General features: G+C 40.8%; 1 protein-coding gene across 1 annotated transcript in view; it reads left to right on the top strand.

Moving 5' to 3' along the window:
- fam189a1 (family with sequence similarity 189 member A1) overlaps positions 1-22,460 on the top strand; it is an 87,936-nt gene that overhangs the window by 23,713 nt on the left and 41,763 nt on the right. Inside the window, exon 2 of the mRNA XM_070835079.1 lies at positions 15,795-15,851. Within this exon, the coding sequence (XP_070691180.1) occupies positions 15,795-15,851 (57 nt within the window). The remainder of the gene's footprint in view (positions 1-15,794; positions 15,852-22,460) is intronic.

Below are 22,460 nucleotides of genomic sequence, written 5' to 3'. Positions count from 1 at the left end.
AGCAGAAGCCGAATTTCTCAGGCTGGATTAGGAGGCTGATGGTGACACCTGAAGATTGTATTTTCGCTTCACTCAGAGTTTATACTTGGTTTTCCTGTAATGAAGTGTAACCAAAGCGCCACATGTGTGCTCATATAGGCCTGGTTAACTGATTAAAGCAAAGTCACAGTGGCAGTAAAGCCTGTAGCTTTAATCATGGTGGTACAAACCAGCGGATGTCAGCTGCCTCAATTCAGTGCAGTCATCCCAGTTTAGATGTGTTTGTTCTGTAGTGGAAACATTGTGCCCAGAAATAGAAACATCTGAAAGCCCACCAGACGTCCTTTAAGTGTCAGCCAAATTAATTTCTTTCAAATCAGACAGTAAACCTCATTCAATGAGCTTGAGACAAGTCATCTCTGTGTTTCAGGGATATCTATTGTATGTGTGTGTGGCTGATGCAGTAGTATGCGCTGAATGAATCTAGTGGCCGTAATCATTCACAGAGGCCTTTCATAGCGTTAATTGCGTCTTGACTTGAAAGTGTCGCTCAGTTGCCTCCCTGTGAATGACAGTTCGGTGTTTTTTTCTTAGTTTGTTCTAATGACTTGCAGAGTTTTGTGGCTGCGGGAACAACGAGCTTTCCCACCAGCACTGTGAATAGAAAGTGTCTGATGAGGCGAACTCATTAGGGGATAAAGAATTTGCAGCAGATGGAAAACTTTCAGATCCTATAGAACACAGTAAGGGTTGTTTTCTGTTTCAATTTATATATTTTTTCAAATCTATAAGTGTGTAGTAAAGAAAACAAAGAGAACAATGAGGAGAAAAAGCAAATGAGGTGCTAAAAAAATCTTGTCTAAAACCGGAAGCATTTTCTGAACTGTGCTTGCTGTAAACTGCAGTGAACAGTGTCTTCCTGCAGCAGAAACGCAGCGTCTTGTGGGTGAGATAAAATCCTGGTGAAAATCAGTATCCAATTGATCCTTTCCTTTTAAAAAATTCAAAGGTTGTTTTTCGGTGAAAATCGTTAACTCGCTGCCCCTGCCTGAGGATTTGAAGCACACAGTCAGTGTCATCTTCTAAATCCCTCAGACGGGGTGAAATAAAAAGCAGATTTTCCTGCCCTTATCCTGTATCCCTGTGTTAATTGTCCAGTGTTCTCTTAGTATAGGCCAAATGTACATGTATGTCAAAAATTACGTTTCTAAGTTTTTAAAGCAAATAAAAGTTCAGCTTTGATCAGACTTCGCCTAGACATGGATTTAAAAAGAGCTGCAGCTACCATGCAGGGGCATAACTTCCCCAAATCCACCAACAATAGTTTAGAATATTTATAAAAAGATTGGGGCTTATTATGGTCAGATTCTGAGCCAGGCTGATGCAGATGAGAGGATACAATTTACACACCCACCAAACCTCAACTTAACACACACACACACACACACACACACACACACACGCACTCTCTCTCTCTCTCTCTCTCTCTCTTTCTCTGTCCGCCACGCTCTCCTTTCAAACGTGGTTGGCTGCAGGGTGAGATTATCCTGTCAGCACAGGACTGAAAGCCTGATTCAGCTGTTGGTGTCACTGCAGCTGTATGCAGGATGGATGCATGGCTGGCTCACTGCTGCAAACTGCTGAAAGCCACAGCCCTTTGCTCCTGAATTATGACCACTGAGGCCCAAAAGTGCCCATCAGAACTTCACAGAAGTTTACTGTTTGATGACTAACATCGTCGTATCCAGATGAATCAGTGCCTTCAACTGTCTTTCTTTCTCGCACTTACATCCACACACACACTGTACAGCGCAGCGCGTCAGATCATTTCTAACACTTATGCATGGTCACCATACACACTTTTAGCCTTGACAGATATTGTTAGTGGCTACCACATTGGGGGTCAAATGTGAGTCAAAGCTTGTCAGTTACAGTATCTAGCACTTTAAGTGAAGTACAGATTACAAACCTCTCTCTGCAGCTGAGCCAGGAGGAAAAACAGAGATATTCTCATCTGTCCATCATTCAAAGGTAGCTTGTGGTAATGCTGTAACGTTGCTACACTATCTGTACATTTGCTGTGTCTTCTGGTTGATTTTCTCAGCCATGAGGATTTAACAACCGAAGGTAACACCGATTCTGTCATGAGTTGAATTTCATTCCAGCGATGCAGCCAGTAATGTCCCACAGTGCAAACATATCTGGATAATTGAAAGGATAGCATTGATGTTTTTTTCCTTTTTTCATACTCCATATTCATTTGTTGCAGCATCAAAGAAACTCTTGTGAAATTAGAAGTGGCAGTCCATGTGTAAGTGTGTGTGTGTGTGTGTGTGTGTGTGTGTACTAATGCATGTGTGACAGGCCTGTGTGCAAGATCCAGAGTGTCTGATGGTGATCTAAGTCAGGACGAGAAGCTAGAGAGACACCAAGGAGCCTATCCTCTCCTCTCCTCTCCTCTCCTCTCCTCTCCTCTCCTCTCCTCTTTTGTCTCTCTTTCTGTCTCTCAGCTCACTCACAACCAATCAGACCTGCTGTGATGCTTGTGATGCACAGAAACAGGTCAAGGGTTTTTCACCGGTCACTCACTTCACTACTACCATTTTGCTGGATAAACACTGCGACTGGCCAAGCAGGGGATTGTATGCATAGACAAACAGCTGCAACACGAGTGGTGGTGTTCACAAGCACCCTGTGTACTTTCTGTGTACCTGGAAGATCATAAAGTATATACTGTTACATTACTGGCAGATCAGGCCACACGCATCCTTGGGCAATGCTGGATTATCTACCTTGAGGACTTCATATTTTTGCACAGCATAAACATATAGAGGTAGAGATTAGCATATCAGAGGCTTTACCCCTGCTTTACCCCTCCTTATTTTTACACCCTGTCTACACAGGCCATGCAGCAAAAGCAGCGTTTCGTCAGTGCAGCAGCAGCTTCAGTCCTCTGTCACTGTCTACGAAGTATGTGTTCAGGCACAGTAGCACAGTGTAGGTCACCTGCTTTTTGGCAGAGCACACAGCCTGACACAGAATCACTGTAGTTATGTCTGCAGAATGGTGCATGTGAAGTGCAAAGGGAAATGCACGCTGTTGCGGAGCTTGTGGAGACAGCCGTATTGATCAGAATAGATCAGATTTCTATGAGATGAATGAATGAAAAACAGACAAAATGTGTCCCATGTAGACGTGGTGGAGGATGATGATGACGATGCTGGCATGTTCAGCGCCTACTTTCAGGGTTATTCCACTTAAGTATGCACCGTGCATTGATACTGAAATGCATTCCTCTGAATATATAACATTATACCTCATAGCGTTGGGCATGTGTGACTCCACCTTGAGGAGAAAGCTGCAGGCACACGTATATTTCTCAGCAACAAAGAACTCACTGTTTATATGCCGAACATAAATGATGCATTTGCACATGATGCTCTTAACTTTATGTAATGAAACCTTGTAAATGTTAGGGGTGTAATCATTATCATACCACTCATTATCATACTTAATGCCATATTGGCCTACTGTCTTGTTGCAATGGAGCTCTCCCCTCTGGTATGTTATTCTGTTGTGATTTCAGAGGCTGATTCACATTCAGATGGACGTTACGGTCTTGATTCATGGATTTAACAGAAGGTACTAGAGACCTCCACGAGTGAGAGGCGAGGAGCAAAGGGTGGCTGAGATGCCACACCCCCAGGCAGCGGCAGCAGCAGCCGACCTGCTGTTGTTCCACTGTTTCCGTGGCAACGACAGCGAGGTGCTGCTGAGCTCCAAAGCGAAGTGATGATATACAAGATGGGGGAGGGGTTAGGAAGGAGGAGCAGGTGGTGGGAGGAGAGAGATGGGAGTACTGTAGGAAACGGATGTTAGGGAAGAAAAGGGGGGTCTGGAGAAGGACTGCCGCTGCTGTTGAAACAGCGGGAACACGGGGAGGCCAAATGCACACGTCTGTTAGCTTTGTCAGCATGAACTTCAGTTGGACAGGCTGCAGGGCAGAGACTGTGTGGAGCCGCAGACAAAGAGGCATCAAACACCTCGTGATCCCCACAGTGTGACTCACATGCTCTCTGTGACTCACACATGCAGCTCTGGGTGACACAGGCGTCCATGTTCGTTCATAGACACACATACAGTGAACACATACATGCAGTCTGGAACACACACCCACGGTATTTTGTGCCGCTCATTCATTGGCCAGCAAAGGTTACTTGAAGGTTACTTGAAGCTGAAATTGTCACATAAGCATTAGGAGTTCAGCTCCCCTGATGCTACCTCTCACCTTGATTTGTCTTTCATTTGGGGACATCTACATACACACACACACACACACACGCATGCATGCACAGAAAAAAATGTTCTTCAAGGTGAAACACAAGGTGACTTTTCTATCTTATCTACATTCAGAGCTTCCATATGTGAACTTTTATTTCTGAATATCATCATATTTAAAATTTGTGTACTGTGATGCAGCCTCACAAAACCAGTGTGGACATCTGTGGAAAGCTAAACATGCCTTTTTGCTCAAAACAAACTGCTGATCTTTTATTCAGTTTCTATGAGAGGCACTTATGTATGAAGATATTGGAGCTTTTGTAGCATAAATAAATACTTATACGCCGTTTTAGGTGCTTCTATGAATCTAAGTAGCGGCGCAGGATTCAGCAGAGAGAGCATTAACATAAATCCCATACGTGCTACAAAGAGAAGGGCCACAGACACACACCAGAGATAAATGAGATACGCAAAAAGCAAGACACTGCATCATATGGTGAGAGATTGGCACAGGAGAAAGGTGGGTGGTGAGAAAAAATATTGGACAAGTTGAAATTCTGACCTGATGGTATCATAAATGGCTGTATAACATTGCATGACGATCCGTCTAATAGCTGTTGAGATATTTCAGGACAGAGTGGTGAACCAACAGAAACAGCTACTTGAGATCACCTTCATGAACGTGATTGATGTCTGAAGGACATCAGAGTCAGCTGGTGCCGATGGTGCACACAGCATTCACCAATCATTGATGTGATGCCTGTTTTTTTTTTTTTTGGAAAGAAAATTGAAGTTGACTGACCAGGAGGTAAATTACAAGAGCAACATTGCACACTCACATGTAGCACAAGACAAGACAGATAGACGTCCATTTAATCAGCAGCTCTTCATTTCATAGAAGGGCAGAGTGGCGCGTTTCCCTGAAACCTTTTTCTGCTCAGCCTTATTCTGCAGCTTTACTCATGCCTGCACTTACAGGCAGAATTACACACACACACACACACTCACACAAAGCTGTGCACGCACTTTCACACATGTATTCTGTGTCAGATTGTGCTAAGAGGCTGCAGAGCAGGGGGAGCTCAGGGAGAGACTGAGACTCTCTGGAAATACTTTCTTCTTCACTTGACCGACATGATGCAAAAGTGAAAGGAAATGAGAGGGGCTGTTTGACTTGAAAGAGAGCAGCAGACTGAGGAGCTGACTGATAGGGATTGCAAGCACTTTGTGCATTATCTGTGTGAATCAGTGTGTGTGTGTGTCGGCAAGGTTTGTTTATTTTGGTTTTACCATGTGTGCCGGGGTTTCTGCCGTTTTTGTGTGTGTGTGATGATGTTGTGGGGGATTCTTGAGCCTGCCTGAACCAGCGAGGGTCCCTGCTCCTCTCAGCGCAGCAGCTGATGGGAAGTCATTATGGATCCTGGCAAATGGCCAGTTCGTGGTTACCACGGCAACCGCACTGGCTCCATCCATCTTGGCAATGATGATGTTTGAGAAACGGCCTGCTTTCTAAACCCTCGCTCTCAGTAATGGCTCCTTTGATTGGCGCCATGCATAAATGAATAAGAATAAGGTCAAGACTGTGATTTAGGTAGAATCCATAGCAGTTTTAGCACTCGTATATCTTTTTTTTTTCTAAACAGTAATATGGAGTCATAAACATCTCAAAAACATCATTTGGTTAATTATGGACGTCTTCACTGTGGATTTCATTCACTCCCTTTTTCAGACAAAACGACACAAAATGGCACAAAAAGGATTCAAATAAAAACTTATAGCAGAGAAACAGATTGGGAATGGAACATTTTTTGTCAACAGAGGTGGAAATTTACCTTTTTCGTGACTCATTATGTGTTTTCCATTTTGCAATTTGATATTTTGGTTTATTCTGTCTTTCCTGAGGTTTCTTCCATATTCTTTGGTCATTTAAGGTTTTTTTTTTTTGTTTTTTTTTTTTTTTAGTTTTTGTCACCTGTATACTGTAGAAATTGCAAAGCCCCCTGAGGAAAACTTGTAATTTGTGATTAAGTTTACTTCACACTGAAGTTCGGTCTCAAAATCAGAATTAATTACACTTGATTTTATCTGTATATACACAGAGTGAAAACCTGAATGATGTAATTCAATGCAATACAACAAGCCTGCAATAAACATTTTGTTTTCTACTTGTACAACTTTTGCTGTTTGTGTGTTGTGATGGTAACACTTTTGTGATTCCATTGCAGCAAATGCCGTTTCTAGTATTTTGTCTACATTATTTACATGTAGTATATACAGAGGCGGAAATTAACCAATGCCTCTTTAACACCCTTTAAACAACAATTTAAGTTCTAATATTCTAATATTGTTTGTCTCTTGTATCTGATTACTACAGGGGGTTATATTTTCTTATATTCTTATGTTTTCTTATTGATGTGTAAATTTGACATTTGTTTCTGTGATCTAATAATTTAGCTTACACCTTTACAATTGTGCACAGTTTGGTCGTGTTGCCGGCAAATAGAGAGAAAAAGAAACACTTTCATGGAGAACACCAACCATAACCCTTATACTGTCTTAAATCATAAGGGCCCAATTTATATTAGAGATACAGTGGACTGTTACATTCTTCACCAAATACTTTGAGGCTCAGCCAGCACTCAAAAATTGTTCTTAAGCACATAAAATCATCTGCGCAGGATTGTCTGTAACCAAAATAGAACTACAGCAATTAAATATTGAGTGGTAATAATAATAATAGTGCCGTTGTCTCTCTTCCATTGATCGTTGAGTCTATCGGAACATGAGCTGATGAGCTATGACATAGATGGATATGAGAAATGATAAAAATAAATACTTTAACTCTGTTTTCGTCTCTCTCTTGCAGTAAACAAATGAATGCTGCATTGCCATACATACTGCAAAGGAAATAACAAACCTTGTGGTTTACATGTGAGCAGTTCTTTATTGGATAGGCAAAATTGGCAAGTACTTTACTACATGACGAATGGTCATGATTGACTCTACTGCCAATAGGTGAACTGTAAAAATGCCTAAATATAAACTACAGAGACAATGTATGTTTAAAATAGAGAAAATAAATTCTACAGAGTGTTTTCCTTGGTTCGTGACATACATTTCCACCAAATATAGTTGGAAACACTCTTTAGTCTTTGAGACAACAAATAAAAAGACGGTCACCTTTTCTCTAATCAGTATCAGGGTCAGGTTACCAACAGGGCAGAGCTCAGACGGTCAGACGAAGCTCCTCCTGGGGGCTTCCTAAGAGCTCCCAGTCCAGCCTGGAGATGCAAACCTGCCACTCTGTCCTGGTGGTGCCACGGGCTCTCCTCCCAGCCAGTAGTGCCCAGAACATTTTAACATTTTAAGCCGAGGTGTCAAGTGAGCAGCCTTAGCAAGTGTCTTACCCACCTTAACAGACTCCTCTCAAAGTTAAGTGCCTCAATATCAAGGTCCTTCCAGATAACTCAGCTCCCTTCTCTGTCACATAAAGTAAGATGCAGACTCTGCTGCTTGTATCTTTAATTTCATTCTATCAGTCAGTGTCCCAAACCTCTGGGTTAGTGCAAAGGTTGAACAAGACATTAGAGATTTGCTTTACAGTTCTGCTCTCTCCTCCCCACCACTTCTCCAGCCAGTGCTCAGTCTCATTATGTTCTTATACTCATTTGTTATGATACCCCAAGATACCTAAACCTTTTAACTAACACAGTTGACTATAAACCACTGTGGTGCACTGACCAGCAGAGGTAACAATCAGAGGGACATCATCTGCAAATATCTGAATATCTGTTATGTCGCCAAAGTCTCCAGATGCACAAAATAACTTTGATTTAACGCAAAGTTTAACAAAACTAATCTTGAGGACTGTGTTCAAATTTGAGTATGTCTAGAACAGAAATTACTATTAACTGAAATAACAACATCTACTGTGATCATGATTAAATATGCTACTTTTTGTACTAGTTTCTGTAACAAATATCAAAAGACTTGTCCATGTTCTCCATGGTAGAATGCAGGTTTTGTTGTACTGAAGTTGTGTGCTGGGTCGTGAATGTGCATTCTGTGTCGTGTGTATGGCAGGAATTTGCTGCAGCAGCTACACACACTCATGGCTTACCGGGATTCCTCCCGTGCAGCGATACAGCGGCGCTCACAGGCCTGCTCTCTGTGATAAAGCAGTTTGAGTTCAACCTTTTCACTCTGACTTTGCAATAAGTCGCTGATCTGTAAAGACTGTAAGTTTTTGTATTCTTGTATATTTGTTTTGTCGTGGGCCTCAAACCACATGTCAACTTGTCTACTTCTGGTGTGTGTGTGTGTGTGTGTGTGTGTGTGGGGTGTTAGTTGTCTCTGTCAGAGTATCAGAGTAATGCATTCTTTCATGGCGATGACACTGGCTCCTCTAATCCAGTCCTGTGAAAAGCTAAAGCCTCACTTTGTGTGTGTGTGTGTGTGTGTGTGTCACACAGAGAACATCCTCATAATTTCATATTAGTCCGTAAAAGTTGCAATTTTAAAATTCATTTCGTTTTTTTATGCTCACTTTATCAAATCATCTGCCATTTTAAGCGGTTTCCCACCGGCTGTGTGGCACTGAGGATGATATGTTAAATGATCTAAACATCTGCTGACTAACAGCTATCACTTTAAGATTGAGACTCTGGTTTTTGTTGGTGAACAAATCTCTCACAGTGCTGCCTTTTTTTTTCAAGCCTTTTACTGTTAACATAAAACATTTTCAAAGTTGCCTAAAAATATACTAGATACAAGCCAAACCTTCCTTTCCACCAGATTTGTTGCTACTCAGTTTTCCCATGTTTAATGATGTTGGGCTCTCTAGAATACAAATGAACTCTTCTGATGTGTTCACACTGTGCAGTTTGACTGTTGCTGTTATTAACTAAAAGCTGTTTCATGGTCCAGGCTCAAAAATATTTATGGAAGTGCCAATACCGTATTATCAGGGTCAGTGTTTTCTATGTTTTTTAAAAGTCCTACTTGTGCAAACTTTTAATTTAGTAATTTGTTTCTTCGCTTCTTTTTTTCTTTGCTCTTCCTGAGATTTTTAATTGATCTGTGTTAGAATACCAGGAAATGTGCTCCCATATTCAAAGATGCTTCAGCACTTTTTCAGTTTGTCGGTGGGTGTGTGCTGCTCAGGTTTCAGTGACTAATGCTGCTAAGTATTGCATGTTAATCCTGTTGTGGGAGCAGCCAAGGGGAAAAGCCTCCAGTGACTGACAACCAGCAAAGCTATCACATGGTTCCTGCTCTCACATCATTTCTCCCCTCAAACCACAGACACACACAGAGACACACAAAGATACATACATAGTCCTTCACACAAAGAGCGTTCCCACATTCAGTCTGTCATTCAGTGTGTTTTGTGTTTGATTGCGCCTTTGATATCAACAATATATGACTGAAGGAAACGTGCTCTTGAATGTCAGATCTTCACTGTGCTTCCATATCAATGCCATAATATAATTATTATATGAAAAATAGAATAATAGTGAGATGTGATGAAGTAGAATCATAGACTGTAAATTAGAAGTGGACGTAGCCACTACGACATCACCCATTGGTTTGTGGACTGCTGTTTTAAAGCTTTGAATACCTCACGTCGCCATCTTGAAACTAGAAGTGACGATTGTTTTGCAAAAACCCAGCCCCTGATTGGTTAGAATTTGGGCGTGACCCACCTTTGATTGGTCAGTCACAACGTAGCCCCGCCCTAAAGCATGTCCTGCTTTGTGGACTATTTTATTCTAAAAGGGACCAAAATCTTCAAAATGAACATTGAGCTGTTTTGACAAGAACTTGAAACCAGTGACTGAGACCATAAACTCACAACGAGGTGTTTATTGAGGTGATAAATCAAGTGAGAAGTCGGGTTATTTTCTCATAGACTTCCATGCAACTGGACTTCTTTCGCAGCAAGAAGGTTCCAGGTTTGAATCCACTGGCCGGCAGGTTTGTGGTTTCAACCTTTTAACCTTTCTGTGTACAGTTTGCAGGTTTTCTCCGGGTGCTCCAGCTTCCTCCCACAGTCCAAACACATGCAGGTTAGGTTAATTGGTGACTCTAAATTGCCTGCAGGTGTGAATGGGCAAATGTGGTTGTCCCTCTGTATTTGCCCAGCGATTGACTGGCGACCAGTCCAAGGTGTACCCCGCCTCTCGCCAAGAGTCATCTGGGATTGGCTCCTGCCCCCTCACGACCCTTTAGGATAAGCGGTGTAGACAATGGATAGATGGAGTCGCCCCCTGCTGGCCATTGGAAAGAGTGCAGGTTTAAGGCACTTTCACATTGTCTTCACTTTTCAGACCTTGAAGTTACGCCTGCTTTTTTTTGGCCCTCTTCTACTATTATGAGTAGAATAGGGCAGGACAAGAAATTATCACTCAGGACTTGAAACAGACCCTCTCTTGAGATACTTGATCCTAAACTGTTTTTTTACACTCTTATTCCATTACAGATTCATGTGCTGTGCTGTGTAAAGACCAAATGCATGAATAATATTATGAATTTAATAGTGTAGAATAAGCCATACATATTATGAGTCAGTCTGTGGCATGTCATATCCAATGCCATGCATCCCTCCCTTTCAGTCATCTGGGAATATCTGCCCTAAATTCCTAAAAAGGAATAACATGAGCTGTGCTACCTCAAGTTGCATAATTATAGACATCTCTGATGAGAGTGAAATAGTTTGATAAGTTACCAGGAACCGCAATATGATAGGAGCTCAATTCAACCTTGATTGTGCATTGTGCAGTGCATTTGGTGCACAGCGCCAAGCGGAGAGAGAGGCTTGTAATGGTGACACAACATCTCTGGTCTCCTTGTCGCAGTGCCTGACGCCAGTATAGAAAGGGTGAATGTTACCTGCAGTAACACAGGAGGAAAACAAGCCTCTGTCTCCTGCTGCCTGATGCAGTTTCTACCAGCAATGAACAGGGTACACAGAGAGAGAGGTCGTGCAAATAGACACTGTCAGCTTGATGTCCACTGGAAGGTCTCTCAGGTTTCTCGTCTCTAGTCTCAGTACCACTGACAGAGACATTTCAAAAGAAAGTTTCCAATTCGCGGCTGTTGTGTACTTGTTTTGATTAACTACACTGCATGCTACCTTGATTCTGTATCTTCATTTCCTGAATAGTGTATATTAACAAAAGAAAAACAGTGGCATTGCGCTTCACAGACTTCGAAGGAGAAGTGATGAAACAAAAAGAACGAAGAAACAGTAGCTCTTTAAGTATGCAAGGACAACTAATGCCAACATTTGAAGTTAATTGTCAGTAAGTATAGACATTTACATACATTAACAGGCGTAATTTCACACTTCAGAAAGGCTTTTAGGCACTGACAAAAGTAGAGCCATCTTGTAAAGATATGGAATAATAAAAGAGGGAGTGGATGTTGGCACATTGTCCAGGATTGGCTGTAGATTGCTTCTGGCATACACTTAAGAGCAGGACAGCCACATAACTGTGCCTGGTGGACATTCTGGGTTTTATTATCATCAAATCTTGGATCAAAACAGTTAATTTGTCATATTAATATGACAGCTGACATCCTGTGCATCCATGCCAACCGTATTGTTGTCCAAAAGTCACATTGTTGCATTGATGTGATCCAGATGAGAGAAAATTGCTGAGATGATCACGCTACACGAGTATGTCTTTACATGTATTTTCATGTAGTTTTTGGCAAATGATGGCGTTCATCGTCAGTGAGGCTACAAAAGCAATACTTTAATACTTTTCACTTGGATAGATTTATTGTGGGTTTTGATTTGTTATGGAATATATTGATAATTAACTAAAAAGTAGGAAATTAAAGAACAAACCAAAAAAAAAAGAGAAACATCAGTTGTTTGTTTTAAGGTTTGTGCTGCTCTTTATCTGGCTTGTGTTGGCATGCGTGTGCGTGCTTAAATGGAATATTGACATCCCGTTGGCCAGGTCCTGTGGGTATCAAGGTGAGTGAAGAGGTGGAAGATTGACGAGAGTCGAACAAGATGGAGAGGGAAATAGAAATGAGAGGGCTGGCTAGCGAGTAGTGAAAGTGAGTGTGTAAGTGCAGAAATATACTGTGACTGTGTGGGCGAAGAAATACAGAGATGAGTGTGATACAGGGATAAATTGGAAAGAGAAAAAAATGGGAGAGAGAGAGGGAAGATATCAAGAAAGCCAGTGGAGAGAGGGAAGGAGGAGAGCAAGATGGGGCAAATAGGGAGACCATGTTGGTGTTTAATGGAGGGTGAAGAAGGGCGAGAGGCAGAGAGAGACCATGCAGGCACTGAGCGCCGGAGGCTACGGGTACCCTTTGTTCACACACATTTTCGATGATACACGAATTCACACCTACAGTAGTAGGCACTCTCAAAATGCAACACCACACCCGACGTGAAGTGTGCTGAGAAAACCAATGGGTGCTTTTTCAAATCTGAATTTAATTTAATCAGGCGTCTCATTTAAAAAAACATCTGCTGTTTAGGGTGACATTCTAACAAAAGACAAACATACAGCTTGGGGTGGAATGACTTAAATCAAACAGATGGATCAATAGGAGAGATGAATATTAGAGGGAACCACAGACATCACAACTAGATGGGTCCAGATAACATTAATTGTTTCATTTCAGCCAAAGCCTCAAGCTGCAGGGTAACTGGTTCCAGGTAGATGGAGCACAAAATCTAAAAGCAAATCAGTGGTAATGGAAAAAACCTGGAGTACCATTAAGACCTGAGAGACACTGATGAAGTCACCGTGGTAGGAAGGCAAGTTGTTGCGTTTTCAATAAGTCCTCCAAATTAAAAGGCACAACACTCACTTAGTACATCTGTTTTACAATCTGTTTTATGATGTGACATTAAGGTTTGAGCACACAAGCGAATCAAGTTTAAGGTGGGTTTGTGGTTAAAATGAGTAGTTCATTTAAGCTCGTGGACTGTTTATAGGCATTTTCTGAGAATAACCACGCTTACATTTTTATTGGGAAGACAGTCTCTGTTTTCTATTATTTTATTTATATATGTATATATATATATATTCTAATATTCTTACAGTATACTTTTAGCTCACTGTGTGCTGGAATAGGCTCTCACCCTCTGTGACTAGAAAATAGGTAGATGGGTGGAATTATTTACTTATAGAAAACAGATCAAAGCTCAGTATAATGTACAGCTGCTGTCTCAAAACTATCAGCCATTGCTTTCTGTGCATTATTCCTCGTCGCTTTTACCATGCGTGCTTTCAGAGGTCCGCACAGCTTTGATGTTCCTACTCTGATCCATGCTGTCAGTGACAGTCGAATCAATACAGTATACTATTACTGTATAAGAACTTAGGATAGAAGATCGTCCTGCAGATCTTGGTTCTCCATTAAACATAAAGCTTTATACTTCTATATTTCATACTGGCCACGTTGCTGTCAATACCTTTAAATCACAGGATTCCATTTACCACTGTTCAGTTCACTCAAGACAGCTATCACACTCACGGCATGACATGAAAAACTCAGAGGTCGTCACTGACATCCAGGGGGCATCAGCATACCTGTGTTTTCATTTATTTGAGCCCACGTTACCCGAGCTGCAGAGATATTCACCATTCTTGGTGGAATTTGAAATAAACAATCATGACATCAGGTCACAGTACAGTTGTACGTCTTTATACCAACTCTGAACTGGATTTTCTTTACTATGTAATTTACTACTGAAATGACCTGCAAAATTGTAGTGTGTGTGTGTGCGAGTGAGATGATACTTTGAGTGACTGCACTGTTATGCACTGTTGTATATGTAGCTTGTTTTCAAGTCTCTTATAAAAAAAAAAAAAAAAAATCTAAGTGAGACCTGTAAATTACTGATTATTAGGAAGGTGATTCCTAAAATCATGTTATTGTTCACTGGCTCAAGTAGTAGTCTGAGTATCACAGTCAAATTACATCTGTCAGGAAAAAAACAAACAACAAAAAAAAACGGAATACGCATGAAGTCATGGGGATCAAACTCAAATACAAAGTCTACTTTCAACACACTTTGCCTTTCATTTCAGTCACTGGCAGCAGTCAAATGAAATGAGAAGCATAGATTCCTCTGTGGGGGTTCAGGTTGTGTAAGGAGTGAATCACACTTGAAGAAGCGGGGAACAAATAAGAATAGCTTTTAAAAACTTAACCAACTGTGAAAAAATGTGGCAGTGCACTTATGCACATTACAGTCCTAGAAAAGCTCGCAGTGTTCAATTTTCTGTAACCACCTCGAACTACAGGATCACTTTGTTCATTTGCTCCCAGCTAAAGGAAAAATAATGTGTGGTAGAGCGAGCCTGTGAATACATGATGAGCAGCTGACAAAGAAATCCACATCCACACTGAAACACGGGTGACAAATCTGATGGCAGATGGGTACAGAATTACTCCCTCCTGATCTGTGTATTACTCAGCCCATCATGTAGAAGATGATCTTTATTTATATTTGCACATGAAGCCGAAGAAATAAATCCCGTATTCAAAATCTCTTACTGTGTATCAGAAGATAATTTGGGTTTATTACAAATTCTGTCTTATTTTCTTAGTTTTAGCCATCATATTAATTGGTTTTGATAATATTGTACTCACCAAAGTAATTGCTGAGATCTGGGAACATGACAACAGCTCTTTGATTAAGTCTTGTGAGTCAGACAATCATACCAGCAGTTTCGCCACATTGTCCAAACTACTTAATTTGGCAGTGAAACAGAGAGTGAGGGCGGCTGAAATATTGGTAACAGTCACTCATTGCACTAAAAACATTGTATGTGCTCAATTACTGAAAGTGCTGTAGGTTAAAGTTGTGAACTGTGAAGGATGTTTAGAACAGACAACTGTGTAATAATCTTAACCTCTGCCTTTGTTTATTCTTCCAAAAAGTGTATTACCCGGGGGTTTAGGTGAAAAGGTCTAAGTCTAAGAGCCTACAGCTAGAGATGAAAATGGATGAAAAAGGGATCACAACTCCCTTTTTACAATTCATCCTGAGGGGGGATGTGAATGTCTGCATGAAATTTTATAGCGATCCGTCAAGTTGATATTTTACTAAAAGCTGAAAATGTTAACCCCACGGTGGTTGTAGAGCAAAAGCCAGGGAATCACCGAAGTCAGAAGACTTAATTCTCTGGGGAGCATGAATGCAAAAGTTCATGGAAATTGATCCAATAGTTGTCGAGGTATTTCGATGTGGACCAAAGTGGTGGACTGACTGACTGGCAGACTAAACAGGGCATATGATACATATGGCAAATACAAACATTCATCATCATTAGATAGTGGGTTGATCTATGATTCAAGCACAAAGCAGCATACACCAACAAAATCATCAAACTTCTTTTTAGTGAAATCACCTCAATCCCCTGATTCGAGCAATTATCTCCAGATCATACAAAACCAGAATTTCTCTTTAATCCATCATATGAATATATGTTTGTCGTTCCACATCTTTATCAGTATCACTGACCTCTTACAGCATCTGTTTTCTCTTCCAGGTGCTGCTCTCTGGACTGATCGGAGTGGTGTCATGGAAGAGGCCGCTCTCTCTTGTGGTGAGTGTCCTCTGAAAGCCCACACTCAGCTGCTAATGTGACAACTCTGAACAAAGCAATAATAGCCAAGAGGGAGTCTTTTAATGGGACTGGTGGCGATGTGACAACGTATGAGACTCATACTTAAATGCTGAAACGGATGCTTTGTGTCTTTGCTGTTAGTTCACCTCATGTAGATTACTTTACACACTACATGAGAATCCAAATCGTGACGAAGCTTTAGACATGATTGTCTACTGTATGCGATTATCGGAGATGAATACAAATAGTCCTCAAGCTGTCATCGCAGCTTATTAACACAATGTGACAGAGTGCTGAAAAGTCTGAACCTTGTTGCTGGCACACTTGCGGTTTAGCACAGTTTCAACTGTGGGGCCCGTTCAGGTCGATCGCAGCTCCGGTGTTTTATGTTTTTATAGCCGCTGGCCTGGAAACTACAGGACCAAAGTCAGTTAGAAGTCTTAGCAGTTTTCACTTTTCTTTACTCTGCTTGCACAGATGAACAATCTTTGAACTGTGTTACGTATTTCAAGCACACAAAGAATCATTCTAATTAACATTTGTGCTATCAAGGTTGCTTTTTTCTATCATGGCTGCAAACAACAAAATAAAAAACCTTTTTATATCACTGTCCATGTCACTGTGGTAGAAAAGGTTTGACTCCACTGTTCCATATTGTGTCTAAAGTATGGTGGCTGATGAAGGCAAACACGCTACAACAGGCCAAAACATTTCCATTAAGAGAGATGATGCCAATTCAGAAACACATGAAAATCCAAAACAAATACAATAATGGAAGCGTGCTTCAAATGAATCAGTGTTTGCTGCAGAATACCAAAACAAATACATTAACAGCAAACATGCTGTAAATACAGAAATTATACAAAGTCCAAAACACGCAAACCCTGAAAACAAATGTAACAGAAAAACGCCACGTATCTCCAACACAACACAACCGACGTGCTCCAAGCCTCTAGGGGGAGTGCTGAGTGGAAGTGTGCGTGTGTGTGTGTTTGTTTGTTTTAATCAATGGTATTTTGTTGTATGTAATGTTTTGGCTAGTCATGCGGCCTACAGCTGGAAACAGAGTGCCGCCGTGTTCAATCTCACCTCCGTGAGATCACATTCATACGGCTGGTTCCGCTTTGCCAAAAATCCAGCCAAAAATGTTTATAGATGCATTCTAATTGTGATGCATTATGATGATCTCTGTCGACACATCTTTCAGTCCTTTTGTCTTTTAAAGTGGAGATCAGGATTGGGATGCAGCACCAACAAGCTCCTGCCCAATTCTATTTCACGCTCTCTTAATGCCATAAATAATCTCATCTCCTTTCTGCTGCTTCCCCACATCATGTCATACTCCACCCCTCTCACCGCATATCACTTGTCTCGCTCCCTCTAGCTTTATCACCTTGCCTCCCTGCTGTGCATATCTACATCTTCTCCATTCACATTCCCACTGCCTTCCTTTCTTTGCCTTTATGTAATGTTAGAGCAGAGACAGAGATCTGAATCATGTCTGCTCTTGTGGATCAAAGGAAATCACTGAGGTGTGAGTAGAAATTGGTCACACATTATGCATTGTAAAAAGTTTAAATACCCCTACCTCTCTTTCCCTTAAAAAGCATGAGTCATTTTGTGGACTGCAAGCATACAGAGATGTCAGCCCGTGGCCGCTGCTTCCTGCCTTCAGAGGGGTCTAAAAGATAATATCTGGTGTGGTTATTGTTTCTGTTGCATGTTATGTTCAGCCCTGACAGTCAAGCTTTCCATTTCTGGCCTCGACCCAGCACTGACTGGCAGGTGACTAATACACCGGCTGGACGCTTTCGGGCCTGGCAACTCGGCAACAACCCATCTGCCAACTGTGGGTGGCCATGCTCTGCATCGTGATTCATGATAACTGGAGTTTCTCCAAACCATTTAAGTATGAGTGTTAAAGAATTGGTTTTCTTCGCTGACTTATTCGAGATTGGTCTCTTATATGCTAAAACAAGGTCCAGGGGCTAATTGTATCATCTGGCAGTTGAGGATTTTACTCCGTTAAACAATTTAGTGCTGAAAGGATTAGCTGATCACTCAATTAGTCAGTTGACAGAGGATTAATCTGCAACTATTTTAATAACTTTTTGGGAAGTATTTCATCATTTATTAAGCAAAAAACGGCAGAGATTTAATGCTTCCAGTTTCTTGAGTGTGCGGATAAGATTTTCGATTTTCATTTTATTGCGCTGTTAATCGATTGTCCTTTGAACAGTTGGTTAGACAAAACAAGCAAATTACAGATATCAGAGCGCTTTAGTGGAGAAGATTGATACCACTCATTACTGTACGTTAAATACGAAGCTGGCGCCAGCAGCTGGTTAGCTTAGCTTTGCATGAAGACTGGAAACGGGGAGAAACAGTTAGCCTCGCTCTGTCCAAAGCTGACAAAATCTGCCTACCAGTAAACCTGTAAAGCTCAATAATTTACATCTTATATCTTGTTTGTTTAATCCCTAAAAGCACTGAAGTGTAAACACAACACATTTTTAACACATTTCTTATCTAATTATCACCAAGCAAATATTGAGGATGTGGTATGTATTTCCACTCTTTTCTATTCCTTTATGGTTTAGTAAAATTGTGATGGTCACATTTTATTATCTTATCTAATTTTATAGACTATATGATTTAATGATTAATCAAAGAAAGAAACGACTGGCAAATCAAATCAACCAAAAATAATCAATATAGATATTTTAAAATGTTTGCAGCTTTCTGGGGTCTTTGTATTTATAGTGAAGTAAAAGGGTGACAGATACGAGTTATAAATAGAACAGGCGAGACAGGGTATAGAGAGAAAAGCTTGCATCTTTGGTTTTGGCACATTCAGTCAAGTCAGTGCATGACACGCTGTGCAATGTTTGGATGGACTGAATGTTTGTATGCCAGTATTGTGGGGAGAGAAGATGCGTTGAATATGAAATTCTGTCTACGCCAAACATTCTTTGTAAACTCCACATCAAAGATACACTGATATATTGTACTCAGTGGAATGAGAAAGCACACTGTGTCCATGTTTGAGGGAAAATCCTACCAGTTCACCTTATCTAAAATAGCTAATAAACATTGTAGTTTCTCTCCAGTCAAGTCTGGTGCATTAATGCCAAGGCAGATTTACTCTGTATCACTTGGAGGCAGCAGAAAGACAAGACTACCTGCAGTCTTCTGCTGCTTGTGACTGTGATGGATTATGTGTTTAGAGAGAGACAAAAAGACAGAGAGAGGGAGTTAGAGGGCAGTAAATCCTTGTTTGCCCTGTCTGGGGAACAAGACGGTGATCGTCTGCAGTATGGAGTATTTGGCTCAGGAAGCCCCAACTGCTGTTGCTTTGCTGTTGTTAGTAGATGGTTTAAAGTATAAGTATGTACAGTAAGGACAATGCCTCTATGTACTCACTCAATGTACAGTTAAATCCATTTTAATCTGTGCAATTCCAATGCACCATTTTGTCATACCAGAACATAATCTTTAATTTGCACTGCTTTTTAACAATGTCTTCTGTCTCTTGCCGAGAGTTAAATCAGAAGAATCCACTTGTGTGTTAAAAAAGGTAGATAGAGCCACAAGGCAGTTAGCTTATCTTAACATTAAGACTGGGGGAAACAAAAATACATTTACCATCACCTCTGAATTAATTTATGATATGATATCAATCACTACGCAAGCAAAAATAAAATTATAAAAACAAGAAGTTGTCAGTTTAGGGAACAGCAGCCTGGGTCATTCACCTCCTAGAGTCTCTACTGGAAAGCTCTCAGTGATCACAAGACTAGAGTTGTGTCTGAAATCAGTCCCACAGATATATTCTAGTCCCTGTGTAACAAGTACTCTGTATCTTGTGAGCAGTACAGTTCAATCCACATTTTAGACACTGATAGGTTCACAGAGAGGTTTCATGACTGCAATTTTATGGGATTCTCAGCAGAAACTAGTAGAATCTTTTCCATCCCATTGTGAGAGTTTTAAATTTAGATTTTAGAATGGCAGAGAGTAAATGTGGTACACTGTACAGAACATAGGGAGTGACATTGAACACAACCTATTATAGCTCTAGTTCCAGTCATGCACAGACATCTGTCTAAGAACATTTTCTACAATGTTGAAATGTTCCTTTAAGAATATAGATAAGTTTGGCAGTTGCATTCAAAAAAAAAAAAAAAGAAGTGATATTTACACTGTACCTGGCCTGACTGGCCTGATACTTCTCCGGACTGAAGTGCAGCATACAGAGATTTGAATAATGGAGAGGTACAGCACTCCTGAAGTGAAACGGACACCGAACTGGTGAGCTGTCAGGCAGCCAGACAGTCCAACATGTGCAGCTACTTTACATTCATGTTTCCACAGGGATGGACGTACAAGTTATTCTTTAGTGACAGAGCACGGTGTTGGAGCAGGGCTGTGTAGCTGAGCCACAGTCTGATATGTCACACAGTGCTTACCTGCACCACTGACTATGTTTGCAAGGACTGAGCTTATTCATAATGGGATTATGTTCTTGATCAAGCTATTCTTGTGACCAATATGACTGAGTTCCTGCTTATGGAATATTGAGGAATGAATAAGTAAACTTAAAAAATACCAATAAGGAATTAAACATGCTTTTGCTACTGTTTCTCTTTACATTGTGGTTTACACATTGTGCAAATGTTGGCATGTTTTAGGCAGGCTATCAGCCCCGCTATATGGATGGCACTGACAGGTCTACCACTTCAGTCCAGACTGAAATATTTCAGCAACTATTGGATTTGAAATTTGACTATGAAATTTGGTCTCAGAAGATGAAACCTGCTTTGATGATCCCTTGACTTTTCCTCCACTGTCTTTGTGAAAATGTTCACATGCTGATGTTCGAGGTAGAGGATGTGTCGCCAAGCAAACAGAATATGGATGTGTTGCAGAATGCTGTAAAAAAAAAAAAATCAAATAGTCTTGTTTGTTTAAGGTGCACACGTCTAAAATTCCCTTTACGCAGTAATTCACAGTAGTGTCTTAATCAGATTACTGTAATTTTGGAGTATCAGATATTCATGATTTATATAATATACATATATTATGTAAAATATAAATCACATATATAAAACTGTATTAATCACTGAAGGCCAACATACCAGCTGGCTTGAGCCTGTGGAACAAGCAGAAGAAATAAATATTTTCTTGCCTGTACTTACTATAACCTTGGCATTTTTCCTGTGCACACTCTGTTTTGCTTTGAATTACTAAAAATGAATTCAAGTTCATGGCTGTTTTTGCCTTCCACTATAATGCATTAATCATCTTTATCTCGACCTCTACTGTATGCCCAGAGACTATTAAAGCTTCATCTCCGCTGGGAGATCTCCTTTGCTCATTGTTTTTAATGGAAATGAGGAGCTGGACGTTGAGGGCTTTAAACCAAGCATGTTTTCAGCTCTCATAACACAGTGTACTCCTCAAGAATACTTTACTTATTGCAAACAATAGCCATGATCAGCACTCCTTGAACTGAACGCAGAGGCGTCCTGTGGTCAGAGAGGGCGAATGTTTCTTTTCCACCAAGATAGTCGCCTCGATGTGGTGCGATTCGCCGATGCATCAATTAACCTTTAGAGTGACAGGTTGGACCCAGAGCATGTTTCTAGCCTGATCCAAGGGATATGATCATCCCTCTGCTGTCTGCTCACACAGGCCTGGGACAATAAAGCCAATCATTCATGTTTGATCTGTAAAGATTAGAGGCTGTCATCATGGTCAGTCACCCTTATATTTCTTACGCCACTTACCAGTGTTAGTGCCCTCATGTTTATGTATCCAGAAGGAGCACATTTAGCTGCACTGATGTCATGTTCCTGGAAATCCAGATTTTGTTAAGTTTTAGGAATCCGGAGTAGGTAACTATTATAAGTATAAGTTGACTTTTTTGATTTGATGCTCCGTCTGTGTAGATTTAACTTCTTCTAGACATACCAATCAAAGAATGAATCAGTCAATGTTACAACAGTGTTTAAACCAATGAAGTATTTCAAGTATAATTTTCCTCTAAGTATGTAAACCCCAGGCTACTTTTCAGCGAGGAACTCTGTTGCCGCCCAAACACTGCTGCAGTGCCTGTCAGGTAACAGCTCCCAGTCGCCAAGGCAACCCTGAGGCAAGGAGTTATGCACACAAGCTAGCAGACTTGACTGAAATGCGAGGCAGCCCAAAATAGTGCCTGAGTCTTTCTTGAAACTCACAGCCTGAGAAAGACGCATGAGGAGATAGATGATGGGGTGATCAGCCTTGAAATGAGAAAACAAGATAGTTTTTAACACGTTTCTGTAGAATAAAACAGGGGTGGATGTAACATTTATCCAAGTACTGTGCCAAAGTACAACGTTGAGGTACTTTTACTTTACTCGAGTTGTTTCTAGTTCATTGCATTTCAAACATAAATGTACTTTAAACTGCACTACCTTTATCTGGCAGCTTTAGTTACCAGTTACCTCACAAATGAAGATGTTTTGCATAGAACAAGCTTATAAAATTCCTCCTAGCTCCTAAACCTGCATTTGTTCCAATCCAAACACCAGTGGTTGCAAAAAT

Source organism: Pempheris klunzingeri, chromosome 1 (assembly GCF_042242105.1).
Source record: "Pempheris klunzingeri isolate RE-2024b chromosome 1, fPemKlu1.hap1, whole genome shotgun sequence".
NCBI classification, from domain to species: Eukaryota; Metazoa; Chordata; class Actinopteri; order Acropomatiformes; family Pempheridae; genus Pempheris; species Pempheris klunzingeri.
This window is presented reverse-complemented; position numbering and strand designations above follow the sequence as displayed.